Source organism: Apis cerana, linkage group LG1 (assembly GCF_029169275.1).
Source record: "Apis cerana isolate GH-2021 linkage group LG1, AcerK_1.0, whole genome shotgun sequence".
Lineage (NCBI taxonomy): Eukaryota > Metazoa > Arthropoda > Insecta > Hymenoptera > Apidae > Apis > Apis cerana.
In genome coordinates this window covers 1,728,009-1,751,097 of record NC_083852.1, presented here as the reverse complement: position 1 = coordinate 1,751,097, position 23,089 = coordinate 1,728,009, and the positions used below count along the sequence as shown (strand labels likewise).

At 33.8% G+C, this 23,089-nt stretch overlaps 1 protein-coding gene and 1 long non-coding RNA gene across 8 annotated transcripts in view; one reads left to right on the top strand and one right to left on the bottom strand.

Annotated features, from left to right (window-relative positions):
* Positions 1–23,089, bottom strand: part of LOC107992741 (glycogen-binding subunit 76A) — a 123,807-nt gene that overhangs the window by 92,323 nt on the left and 8,395 nt on the right. Inside the window, exon 1 of one of the 7 annotated variants that reach the window (XM_028664297.2) lies at positions 5,311–7,408. The exons of 4 other annotated variants lie outside the window; for them this stretch is intronic. Coding sequence is in view for 2 of the 3 variants with exons in the window: in XM_017048790.3 (XP_016904279.1) it covers positions 5,311–5,385 (75 nt within the window). In the remaining variant the exon portion in view is untranslated. Of the gene's footprint in view, positions 1–5,310; positions 7,409–23,089 lie in introns of those variants that run through there. 2 more of the 7 variants (XM_028664298.2, XM_017048790.3) reach the window with 2 other exon arrangements.
* On the top strand, positions 7,308–21,242 carry LOC133667204 (uncharacterized). The gene is made up of 3 exons (XR_009832474.1): positions 7,308–7,447; positions 7,528–11,735; positions 20,637–21,242. It is a non-coding gene; the product is annotated as an uncharacterized LOC133667204 (long non-coding RNA).

Sequence of the window (23,089 nt, the reverse complement as noted above, 5' to 3'; positions counted from 1 at the left end):
ATATTCACATAACTTATTAATTTTATTAGAATAAAATTTTTTTAATAAAATTAGCAATAAAAATTCATTTATTACGTGATCAACACAATCGATAATTAAATGAATCGCTAATAAGATATCCGTTTTGAATAATTAAAAAAAATATATATTTTCAAAGATAGTTGTGAATCCGATTCCACGTTACGTAAAATGAAACATTACTTCCAAAATGAACATTACTTCCAGATAATGAAGAAGTTCGCAAATATTAAATATTTTCTTCGAGACGAGAGATATCTTAACAACTTACTGATAATTCTTAAAAAAGAAGAAAAGAATGAACGGAGAAAGAGTAAGAAATATGACTGAATTAGAATTGAAGAAGATAATCACATTCCTCGAATAATATTTAAATACTTAATTAAGTTCTTTATTTTTCTTGCAAGAAAAAAAAGTTATTAACAATTTAAAACACAATTTTACACAAGATACATTCAAAATATACAAAAGCAAAAGACGTTCTACGTTCTACTTTTCCTACAATCTCAATCTACAATCTAAAATAACTAAAAGATGGACTAATTTAAAATATATTCCATCTTCCATCTTCCCTCCAATTACCCAATCATCCAAAATACGTTCGAAATTAAATTTCAAAAACACAGAGATAACTAAATTTCTCGACATTAAAGAAAAACAAAAAAAAAAAAAAAAGATGGACTAATTTAAAATATATTCCATCTTTTCCGATCTTTCCCCAAATCACAATTTAATTTCAAGACAGCTAAATTTTTCAACGTAAGAAAAACAAAAAGGAAAAAAAGATGGACCGATTCAAGATAAATAATTTCGCAAAGGGAATGCGCTCCACGTTCCATCCTTGTTGAATTTCGTTACGTAAAACAGACGTATCGCCGAGTCGAAGGAATGAAAAAAAGGGGAAAAAGAAAAAAAAATACGACCATAAGACGATGCATAAGAAGGCGCTGTTTTACCAAAGAGATTTGTATTCATAAAGAATGCAAGGACGATGAATGAAGCAATGCCGCGTTTTGTCACCGCGTGATTTCACGGAGCGAGGAGGAGGAGGAAGAGGAGGAGGAGGAGGAGGCAAGTCGTGGATGCGCCCGATTTCTCCGTGACATTGGCCGTCTCCTCCTCGTGCTATTGTTTTTGCACGAAATCAACGTGAAATTATTAATAACCCAATCGAACGACCCAGGCAAGGTTATCGTCGTAGACGACGACGGCGACCACGACGACGACGACGACGACGACCACGACGACGACCACGACGACGTTTCAATATTAAATCGCGCGTAAATGAAGAAACTTGAGCTGCTTTGTATCGTGAAACGGTCAATAATCTGCTCTTTCTCTCTCTCTCTCTCTTTCTCTCTTTCGATAAATTTATCGCGTTTATTCATTCGCGAAGAGGAATGAAAATTTGTAAATTTTTTTCGATCGATATTTTTGAAAAATTTGTTGAAAAATATTTCGAACGAAAAATATGGATACGGTTTTGTTAATAGGGAGGGATCATAGTAGTTTCGTCGTTAATTCGTATTAAGTTACAAATTGTATTCAATGAATGTAGAAAATTATTCTGTTTTCGAACGATTAATTTATTCTTAAATGTAAACTTTGCAAAATAATTTCCATACGACTTTTCATTCTCAGCACTTTAATTCGAAAGATTTTTTTCTTAAATTATATATATATATATATATATATATATATATATAGATGGATTTGGAAATCGTTTATCTCTTTAAATAATATTATCTTTCTTTTTAAACGGTTAGTCATTTCTTATAAAAGAATCGTATCGCTTATTCCATTTTAATCTCAAAGGCAAAGGATCATTTTAACTTTAATCACGTACATGATTTATCGAAAATATTCCTCGATATTGTAAATTAGGTTTAAGAGATATTCGAGCAGATTGATTTAAACATCCTGTGCTTGTAAATATATATATCCAATGATTACGTATTTTTGTCATAATATAAGAGTTATTATAAAAGATAGATATGCAGGAAATAGAATTTTTAGAGAAATATATTGGCAAAGGACATGCTATTATTAGAAAATTCTTCATTTTCCACATCAAGATTAATAATAATAATAACAATACTATTTGGAGTGAGGAGAAGGCAATTATCGGTGTTATCGATATTTCTTGCATTCGCTTGGCAATAAATCTGCACAATTATCTCGGACCAAGTGCTCTACGCTCGCTCGAGAAGAAAAGAAGAATTCGTTCATTCATTGTCAGCTGTCGAGGAGCACGATGACTAACTGCCATATGGAAAATTCTATGAATACTTCATTATTGTCGGGGAAATGTATATAGTTTACACGAGTTTAATTTATTAATTATATAATTAACGATAGATTTACAACAATCATAAAAATTAACGCGTCGTTTAAACAATAAAGTCGCACATAAATAATTTTTATCATTTGTTTTTTATAGATATTTATGTAAATCTATGTAAATTTTGAAAAATAAATATCTTTTTTATGAAAAAAGATATTCTCGTGATAATTTAGTGAATTTTTTCTTAGACTTGTTGAAATGAATTCTGCGTGTAAATATATCGATTTATCAAATTTTGATCTTCTAAATTGGAATAATAAATTTTGACAAGTTGCCAATTAAAAATGAATGATCGAATTAATTATTGAACATGAATAAAAAAAAGCTTGATAAGAGATTAGATAAGAGTATTAACAAAAAGTTCAACTGATTTTGAAGCTGGATATATGAGTAATTGTATAAGATAAAATAAATATGGATGTTATTTTCCAGTATTGTAACCTAATAAGTCACTAGGGTAAACGATCTAGTTACCCTAGTTATCTTAACGTCTCCTCCACAACAATTAACTAACATCAAGAGATAATGTAATATAAAGATTTATATTACATTATAAATAAGCTTGCAATAATCTTCTCCAAATATAGAAAATATTTACTAAGAATACTATTCTTGAAAAAGTATATTTTACTAATTTTTATAGAAAAATATTTTAGAAAAGTACCGATGTAAAAAAAATATAAAGAGAGAAAACATCCATATTACGAAAAATAAATAATTGATAAGTAAAATAACAATTTATTATCAGAATTTCATAATATCGAGTAAACAAGTACAAAAATTTTCTTTTTGAAAGATAAAAAGTACGTAGAAACATAATCGACTCTTCACAAATCTTAAATGCAAAACAAAAACGAAAAAAATAATTAATTCTTCGTGCAAACTAAAAATGTTAAAATACTTTCGTATCGTTCAAATAAACTACCTTACATAATTACAAATCGCTTAAACTTCGATACAAAACAAAAATGGAAAACTATCTTCGAACTCTTTCAAACTCAAGTAAATCAACTAAAAATACGCTACACGAGTACACAAATTAAATCTTTAAATACGAAACAAAAAGTATCTTCAAACTCGTTCAAAATCTTCATCGAACCTTCTTCGAACAAACTTGCCATAAATTATACTATACACCCTGCATACGAAATTATTACACAACTATTAAAATCCTGATAAAGAAACAAAAAACGGAAAAAAAAAATCTCCTTCGAACCATTCAAACTCTCTCGAAATTCCTTCTTCTTCACGATCTTCGCTCCTAACCTAACCACCTAACCGCTATTCCCCCACGGTATAAATTACTGAAAATCTCGTTACATACCAGAATGAAGCGAAATTACGAGTGGACTCGGCGCGAACGATGGATACTCGTTCGTAGGATCGAGTACTGCGAGTACTCACTCCTTCCCTGCACACGCTCCTTACACATAAATACTTTTATCGCGTGCTCGAGACGATGCGGTTCAGAGTCGAGATCCAGAGTGGAGCTGCAACCGAATACAGCCGGTTCGTTCGCGATATTTTCGGTGTCAAGGTGTACCAGAATCGATCATCCTTCGTTTTTTCCTTTTTTCCTTTTTTACCGGCCCGCTCTTCGTCCCACGTAGTTCGTAAACTTTGTGACTCGTTTCATTCATCGGATCGAAGGCGAATAAAGCGAGGGGAATAACCCGCGTAACAACGATAATATCCCGAAAACTCGAAAAATCGGAGCTTGATTCGAGTCACGGGCCGATCGATTATACCGGCTCGAGCCGGTCGCACATTGTGCACGGGGAACGTTAATAGAGTGGAACGAAAGGGAGGGGCGAGATTCTGTTTTCTGCCTTCGTGGCTTTTGATTAAAAAAGAAAAAAAGTTACACGCGATATAACGAGCATTGATTTAGTTACGAATCTTACTCTTGTTTTACCTGATTACCTCTAATGGCGGATAACAAAAATTCTTTAGGATTGATATAAATGTTGCGATACGTAATAGCGGAGTATTCTGAAAACGCGAAGAAAAATCGCTCTCCTCGATCGATGCGATATAACGTTATTGTAAACGTATCTTCTTTTCATTTATAAAGATCAAGCGAAATAACGAAGTGAAAAGGGAAGGAAAATTATCTTGCGCGATAATATTATCCTATAAATCCTTTGGTACAAATATAATATGCGTATAGATGTATCATCAAGTATAGGCATTAATGTAAATTTTGTAAATTTAAATTAAAAATTTAAGACAATTGTGACGAGAGGAAGGAAACAAATGACGATACGAGAAAGGAGAAATGCTGAAAGTTATACGCGATATGAAGAGCGAACTAAATATAAATGTACGCGCTGGTAGATATGGACGTTTAATTTCAGAACAAATAAATTTATCTACGTTTCTACGTATCTTTTTTGATACACCGAGATAAGTCAATGGATGTCAATGTAAATGAGCGAGATGTCACGCTCAATGTTAATATTCATCGACATTGTTATAAATCTTACTTTCACTTTGTAATTTAAACTTATTATTAAAAATATTAAATTTTACTAACTTTCTTCGAGTCTTTTCTTTTTCTTTTTTATAAAATTCAAAACTTGCGTTAAAAAAAAAATTAAAAAATAAGCAAAATTTTATTGCTACGAAATAATTAACTATCTCGGTAATTAAATAAATTAATTAGATAGTTGAAAAATTAAACTTGATACGCTTTTAAAATATTTTATTCGCGTAGAAATTATTCAACAATCGAAGATAAATACGAAGTTAAAATAAATAAAAGCTAAAAGCTCATCAAGCTAGAAACAACAATGGCTCTGTAAAAAAAAGAAAATTTCTCCCTTGTGAATCACGTGTCCACAGGTCGAAGATCGTCGATAAAAAATTTATTAATTTATCAAATACGACTTACGTATCCTCCAAGAAATAATTATTGGTAATTCGAATTAAGAAACAGAAGTATTCACCATTGAATGGCCATTCATTTGCTCGGTCGGTGTTTTCGACTCGAACGTCGTCGATATTTCTTCCGTGTGCGTCATAATCGTGGCGAAATCAATGGGAACCAGATCGAAGTAAACCTCGTTATACCTCAATGAAGATTCTTTTTTTCGCGTCGAGTCTTTTTCATTTTTATCCTCACATTTTTCGAAAGAATGGGATCAACGATCGTTTCTCCAAATATGCATGCACTTGAGTTTCTCGAAAGAGACGAATGTGGCGCCAAATCGATATGTAATTTCGAGCAGATATATCTCGAACGATATCTCGCGTCGATCAGAGGGACAACGTCAATTCGTTAGTGTTACTCTCGTATCTCGTCGAAGAAATTCATTCTTTTTTCTCTTTCCCTTTCTTTCTCTCTCCTTTTATTTATATTTCGGATTATATTGCGTTTATCATTCCGTTCAGAAGTACAATCGATAAAGTTCAAGTTCATAAAAGTGTGGAAAACGTCATTTTGCCTTATTTTATTACTCGTGTTATTGTGCATCAACATAAGTTGTTCGTATGTCGTAGCTCTGTTAATCTCGTATTGAATTTTGTTTAGTCTCGCAGCTCTGACTCGTTGAAATCTTGAGATTATTTTGAACGAACGTTTTATTTGCAAAAATTGTAAATTAATACGATTTTTCGTCTGTTTTTTTTTATATATGTGTTTTATGTGTATATATATATATATATTGTAGAATTTATATATTCTCGATGTATGAATAATTGTCGAGAATGTTAGAAAGAAATCGTTTTTTTTGAATGATCTTTTATTGATAATTAAAATTAAAAGATAAGATAAGATAATTCTTAATCAAGATTTTTTATCAACAATATTCATTAATATTATTTCGAACATGTCTCTATTTTCTTTTCTGTCTTTTTCATTGGTGAATTGTGAAGAAAATTTTATTCGATTTTCTCCTCTTTCTCCTCTTATCACGAAACAAACGTTTACCAACGTTTAAAAGTTCAGTATACTTTTCTTCTGTGTTCAAAGTTCCTCTACTGTCAATGGTTAAACGTTCACAATCTCTTCTCTTTGCAAGATTTTTTTTTTTTGATTAACTTTTTATTGATTAACTTTCCACGTTTCTTCGTCCAAATTCCATATGCATATTTTTTTAAAAGTTCCCGCACTTTCGTTATAGTGCACAAAAATATTTATAATCTTTTTTTTTAATTATTATTATTTTTTCGAAGCTTCAGCACTGTCAATGGCAAAATGTTTATATAATTTTTTTTTTTTTTTACTTTTCTTCGATCAATGAAATTTTCACGTCTCTTCATCAGAGTTCAATAAAGATATTTAAAAATTCTTCCACTTTTCTCTCAATGATTGAAATTCGAAATTCAAAATTCTCTTCTTTTTTTAAAATTTCTTCGAATCAACAAATATGTCACAAAATTGTCAAGATTCAAAATTCTTTTCGATCGAGCAAATTTTCGCAGAATTATCAAAATTCAAAATCCTCTTCTCGCTACTTCGATAAAATTTTCACGAAATCGAATTATCAAGATTCAAAGTCCTTCTCTCTCCTCAAAACCTCTTTCGATCTCTTCTCTCTTCTTCGATCAAATTTTCACAAAATTGTCAAAATTCAAGATCCTTCTTCCTCTTCGATCCCAAATTTCCACAAAAACTCGATCAACCGATTCAACCGATTCTTCTCTCAAGAGGCTTCGATCGATCAATTTCCACAAAATTCTCCCCTCTTTCTCTCTGTCCCTTCCTTTCTCTCCGTTCAAAATTTCCTCGAGATCGTGGAAAAATTCACAACACGAAAAAAAATGGGAAGAAAATCGCGAGAATAAGGTGCAAGGTGTCCCTCCTTAACGGGGCCACCGGCGATTCCCTCGCATCGAAAATCCCCTTTTTTTTATCTCCAAATCCCTCCTTTCAGATTTGCCTGTGCGAAGGGAGGGGAAATTCGGCCTGTCCACACCCTTGGAACGTACTGGCGGTTGGAAGCGGCTTGCAGCTGGACGAAACGTGGCCGAAACGGGCACAATTTTTCGGAAAACGAAGGCTCGCAGCAAGAGCAGAAAGACAGAAAAGGAGCCGGCACGACCGGCCGGCTTACACACACTGACTTCTGACTGGTCGAGCTAGTAGGTGACTCCAGGGACCCCTTCCATAACGCATAGCAACTGCTCGTAAGACGACTGATAAGTTCTTGCATTCTGTTTAGGGATCGACGGATGCGGTCCTGATGCGTGCCACCGTTCCATCCACACGCGTCCATTATTTCTTTCGTGTGTATTCTCCTCGCGTGTCTCGTGCCAACCTTCCGTATCGGTTAATTTTTCCTTTCCTTTGTCGTCGAAGGGGAAGAGATGAGAAGGGAGAGGGGAGAAGGGGAAAAGCAGGAGGGAATTTTTCACGCGTGGCGCCACGACTTTCCGTAGAAAGTCCAAGTAGGAAGGAGAGGCTACGTTGAAACTGAAGTGTCGTGTTCGATGTCTGTGGTAGGTTTTTCTTTTCTTCCTCTTTCTTTTCTTGTTTTTTCGTTGTTGTTTCGATCAATCGATTTGTTTTTGTTCGTTGCGTAGAAACGACTTGTTGTTCGGGATTAATACGAGAGTATTTTTTTTATTTCGTGGTGAATGTTCGAGTGATTCGCAAAGATATGGGTATTTGTTCGTTATAGGTTATGTGTTTGATTAGTTTTAGCTTGCTTTGGATCAAGTCAAGAATTGATCCCTGTTGAATTTTAACTTTACATTACGATGCATTGACAAGTAAATTTTTTGATTATATTAATTTTGTGCTGGATGTTCGAGTATTTGCAAAGCATATTTATGTTGGGAGAATTATTACAAATAGCGTTTTTGATTAATTTTAGTTGTGTATTAATAATAATAATTTTTGGATGATATTAATTTTGTGCTGGATGTTTGAATATTTACGAAGCATGTTTATTGTTGAGAGAATTATTATAAATAGTGTTTTTCATTAGTTTTAGTTGTGTTATTAAATAAGAATTGATATTTGTTGAATTTTTACATTATGATATTGATGAAAAATTTTTAGAAATAATATTAATTATAATATATATCATTTATATATCAGTGCCTCGAATTTTTTGTTTTTATTATTAAAAGATTTTGTAATGAAGAATTCTTCAGCTTTTATTTTTTTTTTTTATTTTTAACTTAAAAAATATAATAATAATTTTAACTTAAATAAATTTAAATATATATGTCAATGTCTAAAGAGACTAAAATTGTAATGTGAAAAAATTATTATATTCTATCGATGAAAAATTATTATAACATTATACGATGATGAATAATGATACGATACCTCGAATATTGCGTTACTGCATTATTATAATTTATATGGAAATTGTTTTCCACAATGAACTATTAGATATTACAATAAAATAATCGTAATTTTCTTTTTTCGAAGATAATAATAAATACAAAGAACATGAAAAAATCTTGTATGCGGCACATCATTTTAAAATAATGAAATTTTCATAATATAATCATAATATTAATCGATCGAATATAATGCTTCAACCATGAATAATCTTAACGAAATTAATAAGAAATATCGAAAGCAAAATTAATTAATTATTGCTGAAATGCTCGACGAAAAAAATAACCTTTCTATGCTAATAACAAACGATTTATGTAAAAGAACCGATCATGCAAATTAAACACATTATATAGCGATGTTTAAATTGCGCCACCAATTTTTTCGATTATCTTTCACGCGGCACGATTATGCAAATTATGAACTCTCGTGACACACTACTAGTTTGTTACAAAACTCGGCGTGCCACTTGCACCCGTGCACGTGAAAATCAATTCCAAACGAGGCGCGCAGAGACTCGCGCTGTACTCGATGGGAGAACGCCCATAAGCGTTTTCATTCATTCATACCTCAGGTTTCTATATTTAACCATTCCCATAAGTTTGTGATAAATTCTCGGGGAAACGATAGGTCGCCAATACGTGCTGAAACGTGGCTTTCACCGTGAATCGTATTTCCCATACTACACTCTCCTCGCTATTCCTCGCGTTACGCTCACTGAATTGCTAATCAACCGACTGAAATTACCAACCTTTCCCACCTAGAGAAACAATTTTTCCCAATTGCACGGTTAAATGAAATAAAGGAGTGCCTTCTTCTCTAAAGAAGAAAGGATGAATTTGAGTTGAACAATTTTTTAATTTAATTTTTTTCAAATTTAAATTTATACAAAGGATGAATAGTGAAAATTTTACGTACAAGTTATACGATCGATTACGTACATCCCCTTTTACAGTCAAAAGTCTTAAGATACGTGTTTTAATTGAAAAATAACTTTGATTTTCAGAGATTGGAGATTATAAATATTAGATTTATATATTATGTAAGATCGTTACGTACAATTTAAAATTGACTGTTATTTATTTTGTAACGTGATATATCAAGTCAGATGAAGCATAGTGTAGTGTTTTTATCATTTCTTCTAATTGTTAAGCTTTTTTTATGTTTCGAATAAATAGTGTAAAATAGCTGATTCTGAAACTTTTAAATGTACATAGTGAGAAAAACTTATCTTTAAGAAAAAATAAAAATTTTTGTTTGCTATTAGAAGAAAAAAAATGAATTTTGTTTCTATAATCTACTTAATGTTAAAAATATGAAAATAAAGTATGTATTATTATGTATTAAAACTGCAAAGAATATGTATGAATCATTGTGAAACAAAAATAATTAACGTGCAAATTAAAATGTGTCGTATTAAATTAATAATTAATGTGTTACCATCTGAAACTAATGATAAGCAGTGTTTGAAAGTTATTTATCAGATTATATATAAGTATATGAATCATTAAGATTCTTGAAACTAAGATTGAATGAATAATATTTATTTAAAATTAAAAAAAGCATTTGATGAATAATGTCATAATATACATTAACAATGGTACTTACATTATTTGAAAAGTTATTAAAAATTAAAAAGCTTAGAAAAATATATTGTAAAATTATATATATTTTTTTAGATATATTCTTAAAAACAAGCTTGGCATGATTATATATAAATTATATATAATGTTACATATAAATGAAAAAAACTCAAAAGTCGCGTATGGTTTATAATAATCGTTTATAATTATAAACATCGATATTAAATATCATTGGCATTTCACTATTCTACTTTACATTTCTCCATATATATATATATCTCTATCTTTCTAATTTCGAAGAAATAAAATGAATATTATTATAAATAAATAATTTAGAATTATTTACAATCACAATTATATTATAGAGCCACAATATAAGAGATCATAAATTAAAGTATTAAAAACATTGATTGAAGTGCAATATGTTACATTTAAAATCATATTCTACATTCTCTTTTAAATTTCGAAGATTAAGATCCTTATCTGATCACAAATTTGTCAAAACATCAATTCCAATATCTGGTATTACTTTACATTCGACTGGTTTTGCTGTATCGTGATATAACCGATATCGCTGTTTCGTAAAAAGAGGAATAAAAATCACTAATTACACTTCTTTCGCTTCGATTTTATCTCGCCATAGATCGAGTAGCCAAAGTATTCCTCACTGTCGACACAATCCAAATAATCAAATACGAAACGAAATCGGGGACAAGTTGTGCGTTGTAACCGTTGCAGCTCGTAAACCGGCGAATTTTACAGTTTTAAAAAGAAATGAGCGCGGCCATTTGATGCGTCGCACGCTCGTAAATCAAGCGAGGATGCAATATTATTAAATTATGCGCATGCGCGATTCCTGCTATTACCGACCGTGGAACTGCAATCGATCTTATCGGTCGATTTCATCGATCTTATCGCGACAGTACGAAACGCCTACGCGTTTGTAATCGTTGTAATGTGTTTCGGCTTCGACCGAACACGACCTACGCCAACACGGCCACGCTGCACGCCTAGGCAACCTCGTTTCTCGGCCGAGATAAAGGGAGAAAGCACGAGCGAGTCTCGAGCGCGCAAATAACGAAATGAGGCGTAAATACTGCCTCCAGAACGGTTGCCTCCCGGCTTCAGCCGAGGAACGTGCATGTATGAGAGATCCGCCAGAGAATCCAACGATGTCTCCGAGTTATATGAGTTATATATTGGGCGACTGGCAGATGAGATTGAATCTTCTAATAGAGAAGAAGATGTCAACTCGGTTGGATCTCGTGATGGAGATATAGAATGCCTTATAAAAGTCTTATCGTCTAATCATCTATCTTGGTTGATAACATAATAACAATTTGTATGGGCGAGTTTACAGTGACAATTTATATTTTTTATAAAATATTTGTAATCTTCCAATAGAGAAGGAGATATCAACTCGGTTGAGGATGAAGATGTACACTGCTGTGTGTAAAAATTTTATCGTCTGTAGTTGAATCATCTATCTTGATTGGTGAGCTTATAACGACAATATATCTATTTTTTAATATATGTTTGTACACACTGTTACACAGTATGGCTTTGAAATTCGAAAAGAAGACAATTGGTAATTTTTTAGTCAAAGATAAAGCAAAAAGATTGAATCTTCTAATGAAAATCGGCAAAATCGATAATATATTCTATCAAATTTAAATACGTAAAAAAAAAATCGTATTAAAACAAAAATATTTTTCACGCATCTAGTATAAGTATAATAATATCGATTCTGAATAGGTATCGAATCCACGATTACAATAGAAGCGATAACTTCGATTTTCGAGCAAAAGAGAAGAAAGTTTCATTCATTCCTATACCTTATCGAAATAGGTAGACGATAATGGCTGACCTAAATCAAGTCACAAAGAAGATAGCGTTAAAAACATTCGAACTATATCTAATTTTAACTTCATCGCGATTTACGAATATTGCGCATTAATTGATGCGTTTCGTAATCTCTCTCTCTCTCTCTCTCTCTCTGAATTTTTCATATCGGTTTTCCACGTGAAAAAAAAAAATCAACGTTCAAGAAGTTGTTTGAACTTTCCTTCGCTGATACTTTAAATTAGAAGCTCATTAATATTCATTAAGCTTGATTTTCTCCACTCCACTCCCCTCCCTCTGTTTTGATTGAATCTATTCACCGCGTTGAGCGGCCCAATGAGCAATTTCTAATGATAGAGAAGATAAACGGAAACGGGAGAAGAGAAAACAGAAGCGAGCCGATCGATTAACAGCATTTAGAATGGGAATAGTAATTGAAAATGTTTCGCGGCATTTTCACTCGGATCGTTTGAATAATTGATAATTTGTCGAGATATAAGATAAAAGATTTAACACGCGTGAAAAAGGTGATACAAAATTTTCATGAATTAAAATTACAATTGAAATAGCGTACAGATACGTTCAATATCTTTTTTCTTTTTCTTTCCTTTCCTTTCCTCGCTCTCTCGTTTCAACTTTTCAACGTTTCTTCGCACGTTTTACGATCTACGATCTACTTATGTGTAATGATAAGTAACTACGTTGTGAAAATTTGAATCGAGCGGAGGCAGTGTTCGATGATACTCTTACTCTTTGGAAAGTGGAATAGAAAATTGGATAAATTTATTATTGTTGTCTTACACAACACGGAGAAGGGAAGAAGAATAAGAAGAAGAAAATCCTGGGAAGCAAATAGACGCATTGACCTAGATAGAAGTTGAGGAGGAACTATTCTTGGATAAGCGGATGAGAGGATGCCAAATGTCTGAGAAATTGGCAAAGGACAAAATCTGAACTTTTCATACCTGTGAAATGACGAATGTTTTTCTGCAATTTCGGATACGATCGGGAGATGCGCAGTAGACACGTAGTGTACGATATTTCAATTAAAAGAAAGTTGAATTGGTTAAAAAATTGGGAAATTTTATCGCAAATTCAATTTTTCTTAACTCTGATAAATATTAATCCTCGAAAATCGTTTAAAACGATTTACCGAAAACATGAACATAAGTTTTCCAATACTTCAATTTTTCTGAAACTAAAACTTTCTAAAGCTATTCGAGATTCCTTCCTGAAACTTGCTCAATTTTCAGATATACTTTCAAAGCAGCGATCGTCAACTAAAATAAGATATTATCCGTTTCTTTGAATCTTTTGTTTTTATCGAAAGATTCTGTAACAGAGAATTCTTCAATTTCTTTTTATATAATAATTTAAATTTAAGGATTATATATATATATATAATTTTAATTCAATTAAATTAACATGGTTTAACTTTTCAATCTTCTCTAAAATTGCAATTTCCTTCTTGACATTCCTTCCTAACCTAACATTTACGGTTTACTCGAATGGTTTATTTCATAGATATTTTAAATATCTCAATACTTCAATTTTTCTTTAAAACCTGCAATTTCCAAAAGTCTTGTCAACATCACGTGACAATATTATCTTCCAAATATCTACAACTCTCTAATAAACGAGAAAGAACAATTTGATAAACAATAATAATAATAATAATAACAACGATTCAACTTTTCCACCTCGATCTCGATGCTTCAAAATTTTTCTCAAAATTTTTTCAAACCAACAATAATCTCAACGACGTTCGACAGCAAATTCGTACCGCTGTCGAAATTTCCTTCGAAACGTCTAGAGAAACTGGCACGAATAGGTCGATAAACAAGGAAAGGACAATTTCACCGAGTTCCGAAGCCGTGGAACTGGAATCTTTTAACCCCGTTGCGAGAAGAGGAGAGAGAAAGAGAGAGAGGGAAAGAAAAAAAGGGAGGGAGGAGGAGGAGGAGGAGGAGGAGGCAGTGATCCTGGTGAGTAGACGGGAGAGAAACGATATCACCATCGTCGTAAGACTCGAGGAGAGAGAGATATCGTTGCACGTTGATCGTCACATGAACAGTGCGTGTCGTGGGTGCCCGGTGCGAGCAAGGAGAACGAGAAGAGCAATAAAGATAATTCATGGCGGCGAAACGTGGAGAGACGGGCGAATATCGTGCGCGAGGCTGGTCCGAGAGGCAACAAAATAATCCGTATACCTGCCACTACGCGTCTTCTTATTTTATCTCATCGCGCTTATAACGCGTGTCATCGATCACACGATCGTTCGCTCGTATACACAACGCGTATACACAAGCGGAAATTATTTTTTAAAATAATCCGAAAACAAATGCAAACGATATGACAATATTGTGCGATGTATTCGAAGTTGAGAACTGGTGCGTACGAATTCGAATCGATCGATCTCGAATTCGAACGTTAAAAGTATCTCCAAACGTGAATGTGAAAAGTAAAGTGCGTGAACTTGAAAACTCGAGACATGAACTTGCCTTTTGCCCACTCGAGTATCTATTGAAATTGAACTTGAATATTCGAGTATTCGAATAAGTTGGATTTCGGAAATATACGAACTTAAATTTTAACCTTTTAATTTGAATAGTTATAATTGAGGAGTTGAGTTTAATTGAATTAAAATTTGAATACTCGAGTATTTGAAAAGTATTTTAATACTTTTATTTGAACTCGAATTCGACCATTCGAATATCCGAACTTGAATATTTGAATTAGAATGCTCGAATATTCGAATTTAAATCGATTAATTAATTTTGAACAAGCAACTCGATTATCCCAATCCGAATTGAAATACTCGAGTATCCAAATTCGAATTTCGTTTTCGAATATAATTTCTGTCGACATGTATCGCGATTAAAAAATTATTTATTATATTTATACATGAATTATGAAATTATTTATCTTCTACACATCAAGACTACCGTCACGAAATAAATATTTATATTCTTACTCAACTTCAACGAAGAACGCAGTTCTGAAAACTTTATCCTTGCACCTCGCGTGTATAACTCTTCACGCTAAAATCGCATGAACAATTACAATTCATCGCAACCGGCAGACGGTTGGCGGCCACCTAGGACAAAGACCCGTTTGTCGATAGTCCCGTAAATTATTTCCACCAGTGATATATTATTAATTCACCACCGAGTTATAAGTGTTTCCGCAACAACGTCTTAACTTGTTAAATATTCCACGCGAAATATTGGCCCGATCTTGTGGTAAAAACTCGCAAAATAGAACCACCGGAATGGATATACATATTTTCAGCGCGAATTATCGAAATGTCAATGGCCTCGTGTTGATAATATTAGTTTATCGCCTCGAGATAAATTTCCAGTTTGTAAGTTACTTGCTGAGAAAGCGTGTTTGAATTTTACCTACCTTTTCTATTTTCTATCTTTTTTATTTTTTCATAAATCAATCAAAAGTATAATGTTAAAGTAAATTGCGAAGAATAATTTATTATAAAGTGAAATTCGAAGGTAGTAATAAATTATGATTAGATAGATAGACCAGGAGGGAAATAAGTCGTTATCGACATCACAGCTTGGGACAGTTTTAGACACGATTTATTAATATTCCTGCTTTTGGTTTCATGGAATACGTCATTCCTTAATTTAACCGACCTTAAACAATGTTATGCTTCGAGAGAAGCACATAAGCGAGAAACGTGATCTACTGTAATATAATCGTTCCACGTTTCGATTATTTTTATTATTATTTAAGTATCTCTTAATTTTATACGATGAACAATAATCGAGTTCATCGTGTTAATAACATTCGAAGGAAATAGAAAATTTGAGAAGTTGTTTTAGAGATTAAAAACACGGAGAGAGAGAGAGGGAGAAATTGATAAATAATTATCAATAATAATGATACTAACATTATTGCTAATAATTGATCGGTTGAGCTATTTCTCAAATCGTAAATAATTTTAAAGCGAGGCGGAGATAAAGTGTTAAACGAAGACAGAGCTTTCTCGCTCTATCATTATACACAATAATTCATCCCATTATTCGCAATCAGAAACTCAATTAGCACAGGATGTAAAGCCTCAAGCCTGTAAGAAATAGCAAATTAACATCTTCCATATCGTTCCATACACCGTATTCATCGAACTATAAACGTCTCGCCAATTCCCTAATCCGATTTCCAACACTGGTTCTGTTACGGCCAAGAGGTCAAGATTCGCGATCACCCAGAAACTCGCCTCGAGGAAGCAAAAAGTAAGCGCAGAAATATCACCGGTTACAACCGCGTTTGAAGAGGAGCGCAACAACGGGCGCCATGCTAAAAATAATCGTTTCCTTTAAATGGCGTGTAAAAAAAAGCATTCCTCAAGGTGAGACACTCGCGAGGCCGCTTGTGGCATGACCCGTTTCATCCGTATCATTCACTCTCGTTATAGGGCAGGAATGAAACTTCTTAAGAGTCGAACACGTCACAGTATGGATTCCACGTATGGTAGGATATCTTAAAGAAAAGAATCTTTATAGAGAACGCGTTGTAGCAACGTTCTTTGTGGAACAGAAAGATTTCACACGATACTGAATCCAAATCTCTATTTTGATCTATCGAAATTTATTGTTGATTTTAAACTTTTTCTATAGAAAAAATTTATTATAAAAATGTTTTTTATTGAACGAAAAGATTTCGCGTGGAACTAACCTATCTAACCTAAATCTATCATAACTTATTTAAACATACGGTTAATCTTGAATTTTTTCGATAAAATTTGTCTCGTAATATTTTTTCTCTTATTCTTGAAATATATTACTTAAATATATTAAAATTATTTTCTTTGATAAAGTAGAAAATATCCTTTAAGAAAAGGAAAAAGTATAACGTAATAGAGGAAAATTTCTGGAAACGAAAAAAACTACGAAGAACTTTCGACGCGTGCATCCAAGCGAGACGATTTATACAGGAAAAATCAACGAGCACATCGTCGTGTGTCGCACACGATCGTGCGTGATATCGTCGCATCACGATAGAGAACTGAATTCTCACAACTTTGCAAACACGCTCGATATAATTGAGAACAAGGAGTGGTTATAAAGAGCGAAATAAAAAGAAAGGAAAACAAAGATACGACAAGATACTAAAAGAAAAGAAAAAAATATAAAAAAGAAGAATGAAGCGAAAAAAATGAAACGAGAACGAAACGAGAACGATCCTGTCGAGAAATGTATTATCGACTGCAATAGCCTATCGACCAATCGTACTTTTCCTCGCAGTTGCGGCAAACTTGCATGCTTAATAATGGTTCTGTTTTTGCTTATTAATGTCAAGCACATCCTATGTTGGAATTATGCGGTTTCACGTTGATGGGGACACCCGGTATACGGTTGGTCGAGGGTGTGGTCCTATGGCGTAAAGGGAGAAAAATCATGTTGCTCTTTTAAAACACATTATCGTGCGTAACGCATCGTATTTCAACCTCACCGAGTTCGAGGGAGCCCTGTATCTCCCGCGAAAATAAACGTCTGGTAATGCCCTCGCTTCGTACGCATGTACGCATGTCCCAGGGCCGTATCCATCGCTCGTGATACGTCGTATAAGTTACACAATTATTTGTAACGATACATAGAAAATATTCGAACGAATTACCGATAATGTAATTAATTGGTAAAAAATTAGTTAATAAAATCGCAAAATCGTGTGTATCGATCGCGTAAAGTCGTTGCCACTGATTAACACTTAATTGAACTGTCATTCTCATAACATACCATAGACTGAAAGCGTTAACAATCGATTGAACGATTAACAGTCGGATAATGTACGTATACACGGATAATGTGATTACTTCATGCGATTCAAACCAAAGTTTAAAAACCAAGTTCAAGTTCATTCCATGCGAATCGATCATATTGAGGTTAGTCCTGTAAAGTCAGAAAATCGTTTAAATGGTAAACAGTATTCAATCATGATTTTCATGATACAATAAATAACAAAAATGACATCTGCTTACGAAAACATATCAGTTCTCCCTTATTTCTTCAACTTACTTCCAATTTCTCCCAGCTCTGGTCAGGGACCCGTTAATTTCATGCATACGAAGCGTCCAAGGACCGGATTTAAAGCAGAAGTCATTGCACTCGGTGTATTGTGTATGCGACGTGTGCGCACGCGCGAGAGTGCAAATCTCGTGCGTGCATGCGATACAACTCTCAACCCTCGATCAGCAAAGGTCGAGGGAGGGGGAAACGCAGAGGGCGCTCTTGTAATTGGTGTTACTTATGAGGATTACCGGCTACCATAAATAACGAAAAATTAACTCGTCGACGATCCGCCTTAAGGGAAACTTAAGTGAAACGCACCAAGCCGTTTGGCTTAATTGGCGCAACTAGATGGGACGATTAATTACAGGGATTTTGTGCGTACCATCGACCGTCGATAATTGATCATGGGGGTGAGATTCATGGCGGTAGATATAAAATATCTAGAACCTATATGTTGAGTGTCTGGTTGTCGCGATTTTTCATAGGCACGTGTACCCACCACGAGTAAAGTATTTATTCCGTGGCTGGTTTCGGTGAGAAGAAAATAGATTGCCAAGAGATGGCGTCTGTCGAATAAATTTTTTTTTTATTCGATCGAAAGAGGGATTCGATCGATTGTTTTATTTCTTGCTTGATTCTCTTGGTTTGATTTAGTATCCTTCTAAGATTATTTTTTTTTTAACGATGAAATAATCCGCTACGCACGAATCACAAATTATTACATAGTTCAATTTTTTGTGTGTATCGTAAATTCGTTAAGAATAACACAGTTTCTATAAAAAAAAAAGTTTCCAAAGTAACTTTCCACCAACATTTCGAGATCGTGCGATCAAAGTGCGCTAAAAATAGTGTGCAGAAGAATAGCGCGCGCTTTAAAACTTTAAAAGTTTCAGCGTACAAACCGCAATATTAATTAATGTATTTTTAACAACTCAACATGCGTAAAAAAAAAAACTCAATTACAAACTTAATTATATTTTCTAAATTGTTATTCTTCCCGACCAAATCGAAGCACATGCCATCATCGCATTAAACTAAATATAAGATACGCGATAAACTTATGCACATTTAAATGAGAAACTCCCCGATGTATAATAACCAATTTAAACGAGATAAATGAAACAGAAATGGAGATTAATGAAACAGAGATGGAGCATTAAGGCAGCTTCAATCTTACGTTATAGCCCGGCGTATTCCCAAGCATTCGATAGCCTGTGGTACGATCAATACGTACAACGAGCCAATAAACACTTGACCCAATAAGAAACAAAAATTTCTCACAGACAACGAATAACTTTGTACTTATTCTGTACGACTTATGCGTATAAAATACGCATAACCATACTCGAAATGGGGCACGTCACGAGACAAAACTCTTTTTCGAATCAACGATCGATCTAAATCGTTCGAATTATCATATTATCGATCTTTGTCGACTGAAAAAAAAGAAAAAAAAAAAAAAACTGGACCTCGATCGAGCGCAAAATGTCTTTGACCACCTCCCTCCCTCCCTCCCTGCCTCTCACACAGATATCTATTTCTGGAGGCGGCGTCGAAAGGTCGATCGTCACATTGCTACGTGCATCGACGCAATTCTAAGACGGAAAAGTTCGAGAGACGGAGAGGAAGGGGAGGAAAAGAGAGAGAGAGAGAGAGAGGAGGGGAGAGAAAAAAGAGAAAAAATCGAGATCGAAAAATCGAGAAGAGGAAAACGTGTCGAGAGACGCGCGAGAGGTTTTAAAATAAAATGGCGCACGGTTAGAGAGCGGAGCGATCGAACTACTTGCCGCTATTATTATTCGCTCGTTTTTTTCTTTTTCGATCATCTCTTAAGGGCTAATTAACCGCGGCCTCTGAATGAATATAAACGGCGATTAAGAGGCGTAATTACCGTTGCTCCGGGTCACTAGGTACGCGGGTCAATTTGTCGAGGAACGATTAGAAAGCATCCTGCGATCAGGGGATTGAATTCTTTTTTTTCTTTTTTTTTTTTTTTTTTTTGGTTTTGCTCTTCGATCTACGTTTACATTTTTTTTTTTTCACAACGAGACGAGATTAAGAGACTCGTTTCGCGTATACTCGTTTAAAAAAAAAAGGGAGGGGGGATAGAGAAGATTAGATGTGTAAAAAAAAGTTGTTAACTTGTTATATCAAGATAGCAGAGTTTGCAAGTTTTATCATTATCGATTTTACAGATAAGTTAAACAGCTTTGAAAATTGAAATTGTTTATTTAAATATTTTCACAATACATGAGCACCAACTTGTTTTACCGCGTACTTCTTTTACGATCGTAAAAGAGATTATAAAATCGAAGATTTTAAGCGGTACTTTTGAGTCGTAGACTTTGATATACCAAGGATTGTAAAATCAATTAAATCTTTGAAAAATTGTTTCGATCATTATTTCAGTGACTTAATTGATTTGTCTTCTCGAGGAAATTAATTTACACTTCTCTCGTTATATTGTCGATGAATAACAACACTTTGATGATTGGAAAAAAAAAAACGTAAAATTATTTTTCTCAAAGTTCTAGCTCCTTCCTCCTTTCAAGAGGACAACGTAAAACACTAGGAACACTAGAAAGCCATTGGGCGAGATTTTACGATCAAAGTGGCAAGAGGAACACGAGCCAGGATAGATAAACGAAATCTCAGCGTCGTTAAATCGTCGAGTCCTTTCTTTTTTCCACTGTTTTTTCTCTCTTTTTTTTTTTTCCTCTGAGAAGAAGATAGATCCACGAGGAGGAGAACGACCTCTTCCCAATGACCTTTCCACGGATGTTACGCGCGGAAAAAACGAGCGAAACCACACGGAGGCCTGACTCTGGGAGGAGCTTGCGCCGCAGGCTCACTTTCAGGAACTAAAATCCACACGGATCGAACGCGGCGACCCTCTGGTTCAAGGTGACTTTCGCTGACGTAATCGCAGCCACTGAACGAAGAACGATGGGAATTATTGGGCGAGGAAAATGATGTTGGAACGAAACTTTTTTCACTTTTTATCGGATGAAAAATTTCGAAAATAAAGAAAACGAGAAAAATTTTTGGAAAAATGAAACTTGATATTTTTTAATAATTTTTTTTATTAGTTTTGAGATGTTACGAGCCGAGAGGGAGTAAAAATAAATCAAAAATGTGAAAAATTTGTCGAAGCTTATTATTTCGGGACAATTTTTGATTACGAGAATATCTTACAGATGATGGTGAGATTCTCGAGTAAAAGTGAGTAAAAAATGAAGTTTATAAAGTGATAAGTTCTCGGATAAAAAAAGAAAATGTAAAAAATATCCAAAACAATTTTTTTGATCATTGAAAATCGATTATTGAAATTTTACGCGCGTGCGTATTTGGATAGAATCGTTAGGTTAGGCGTTTCTTTGCGCTTATTATTATACCTATATTTGTAAATGTCATAACTTGTCGCAATGTCGTGATGTTTTCATTGTTCCTATTAGCTACGTGTTTAGCTACCTTCTCAATTATTACGACATTATTAATACGACATAAACGCGAAAAAACATATAACCAGCTCATTATCACTCGAGTAGAAACAACTATAGATAATTATACGTCAAATTCGTCTTATTTCATAATTAAAAATTAATTAGAAATCGAGTAAGGGAAAGAAACGATTGGAGAAAATTTCTATTTCCATCCTCGTCTCGAAGGTGAGAAAGATTGAGCGACCTCTCGTTTCCATAATAGGAGAATCGGGTAGCCGACAAATTGCACACGACCTATCCACGCCGTTCACATGACGAATCGCGATCCAAAAGGTCGACGAATGGTCGACACGACGAAGTTCGAAGCTCGAATCGAGGCCGCCACCTCCGCGGACACGAGCGTGAACTCACGCAGGAGGTGAGAGGTCGAAGCGAGAAGCCCACCGCCGAGATCAAAGACTATCGCCTCGCTCTTTTCGTTTTTACCGGTTTTATCGGCTGCAGGAATTCCATAAGCGACCTTTACGTGATCGTAGGTCGTGGATACGGGAAAATTTTGATTTTTATTGCGATACGCTGCATTATTGGATATATAAAGTCATAGATCGAGAAAGTTAAGAATAAAGTTTTACCCGAATACAATTTATTATTCGAAATATCGAATAAGTTAATCGAGTTAATTTGATTAATTAGGTCGTATTACGTGAAATTGTTTTTACCGATCGAAAGAGAAAGAATATATTTTCGAAACTATGATCTTCGTTCGATCTTCATAATGATCTTTTCCCAACGAGATATTTCAATTAATATGTTTCCATTTTCACGAAACTTTATGGTTTTATTGCGAAGAAATTCTTCGAATGCTGCGATTACTCGAGTATCGAAATATTTTATTTCTTTTAAAAATAAGTGTAAAAGACGAAGCGAGCTATAATCGATTGGTGGAAATATCTGAATACGAATACGATGGATAGGTTAAGATTTCATGTTTCGATTCAGTTAATTTTTGTAGAGCGTTGTCATGCAGGAGAATAGGTCTATTGACTTAAATGCGGATTGTTTTTTAATCATTTTCTCAGCGATATTTTTTTAATCTGTTATCTCTCTGTTTCGATGAAAAGAATAACGAATTATTTCCTTTATAGACCATCATACGATCACCATAACCTTTTTTCGGTCGTAATACTGGTTTCGATATTTGTTTAAATTATAATAAAATTTTCACTAACGTATCACTGTCTAGATCGTGTACGATTATCGTGTAGTATCTCGTTTCTCATCACGGGTTATAATTTTATTTAAAAATAAACTTTATTTAAAACGCCACAATTTTTGATTCTCTGTTAGATGGCGCGGTATGTATTTTTCTAATTTTTTCACTTTATCCATTGTGTCCAAATGTCTGAAAATTATCATTCGAGATTCGTGATAACTCTGCTTTTATTTTAACTTTCGATTTATCTTTGTTCGATATGGATTTCGGTCGGCTCGTTTTTCAACATTCTCATTTCTGAATTTTTGAAATCATTATCGAACCG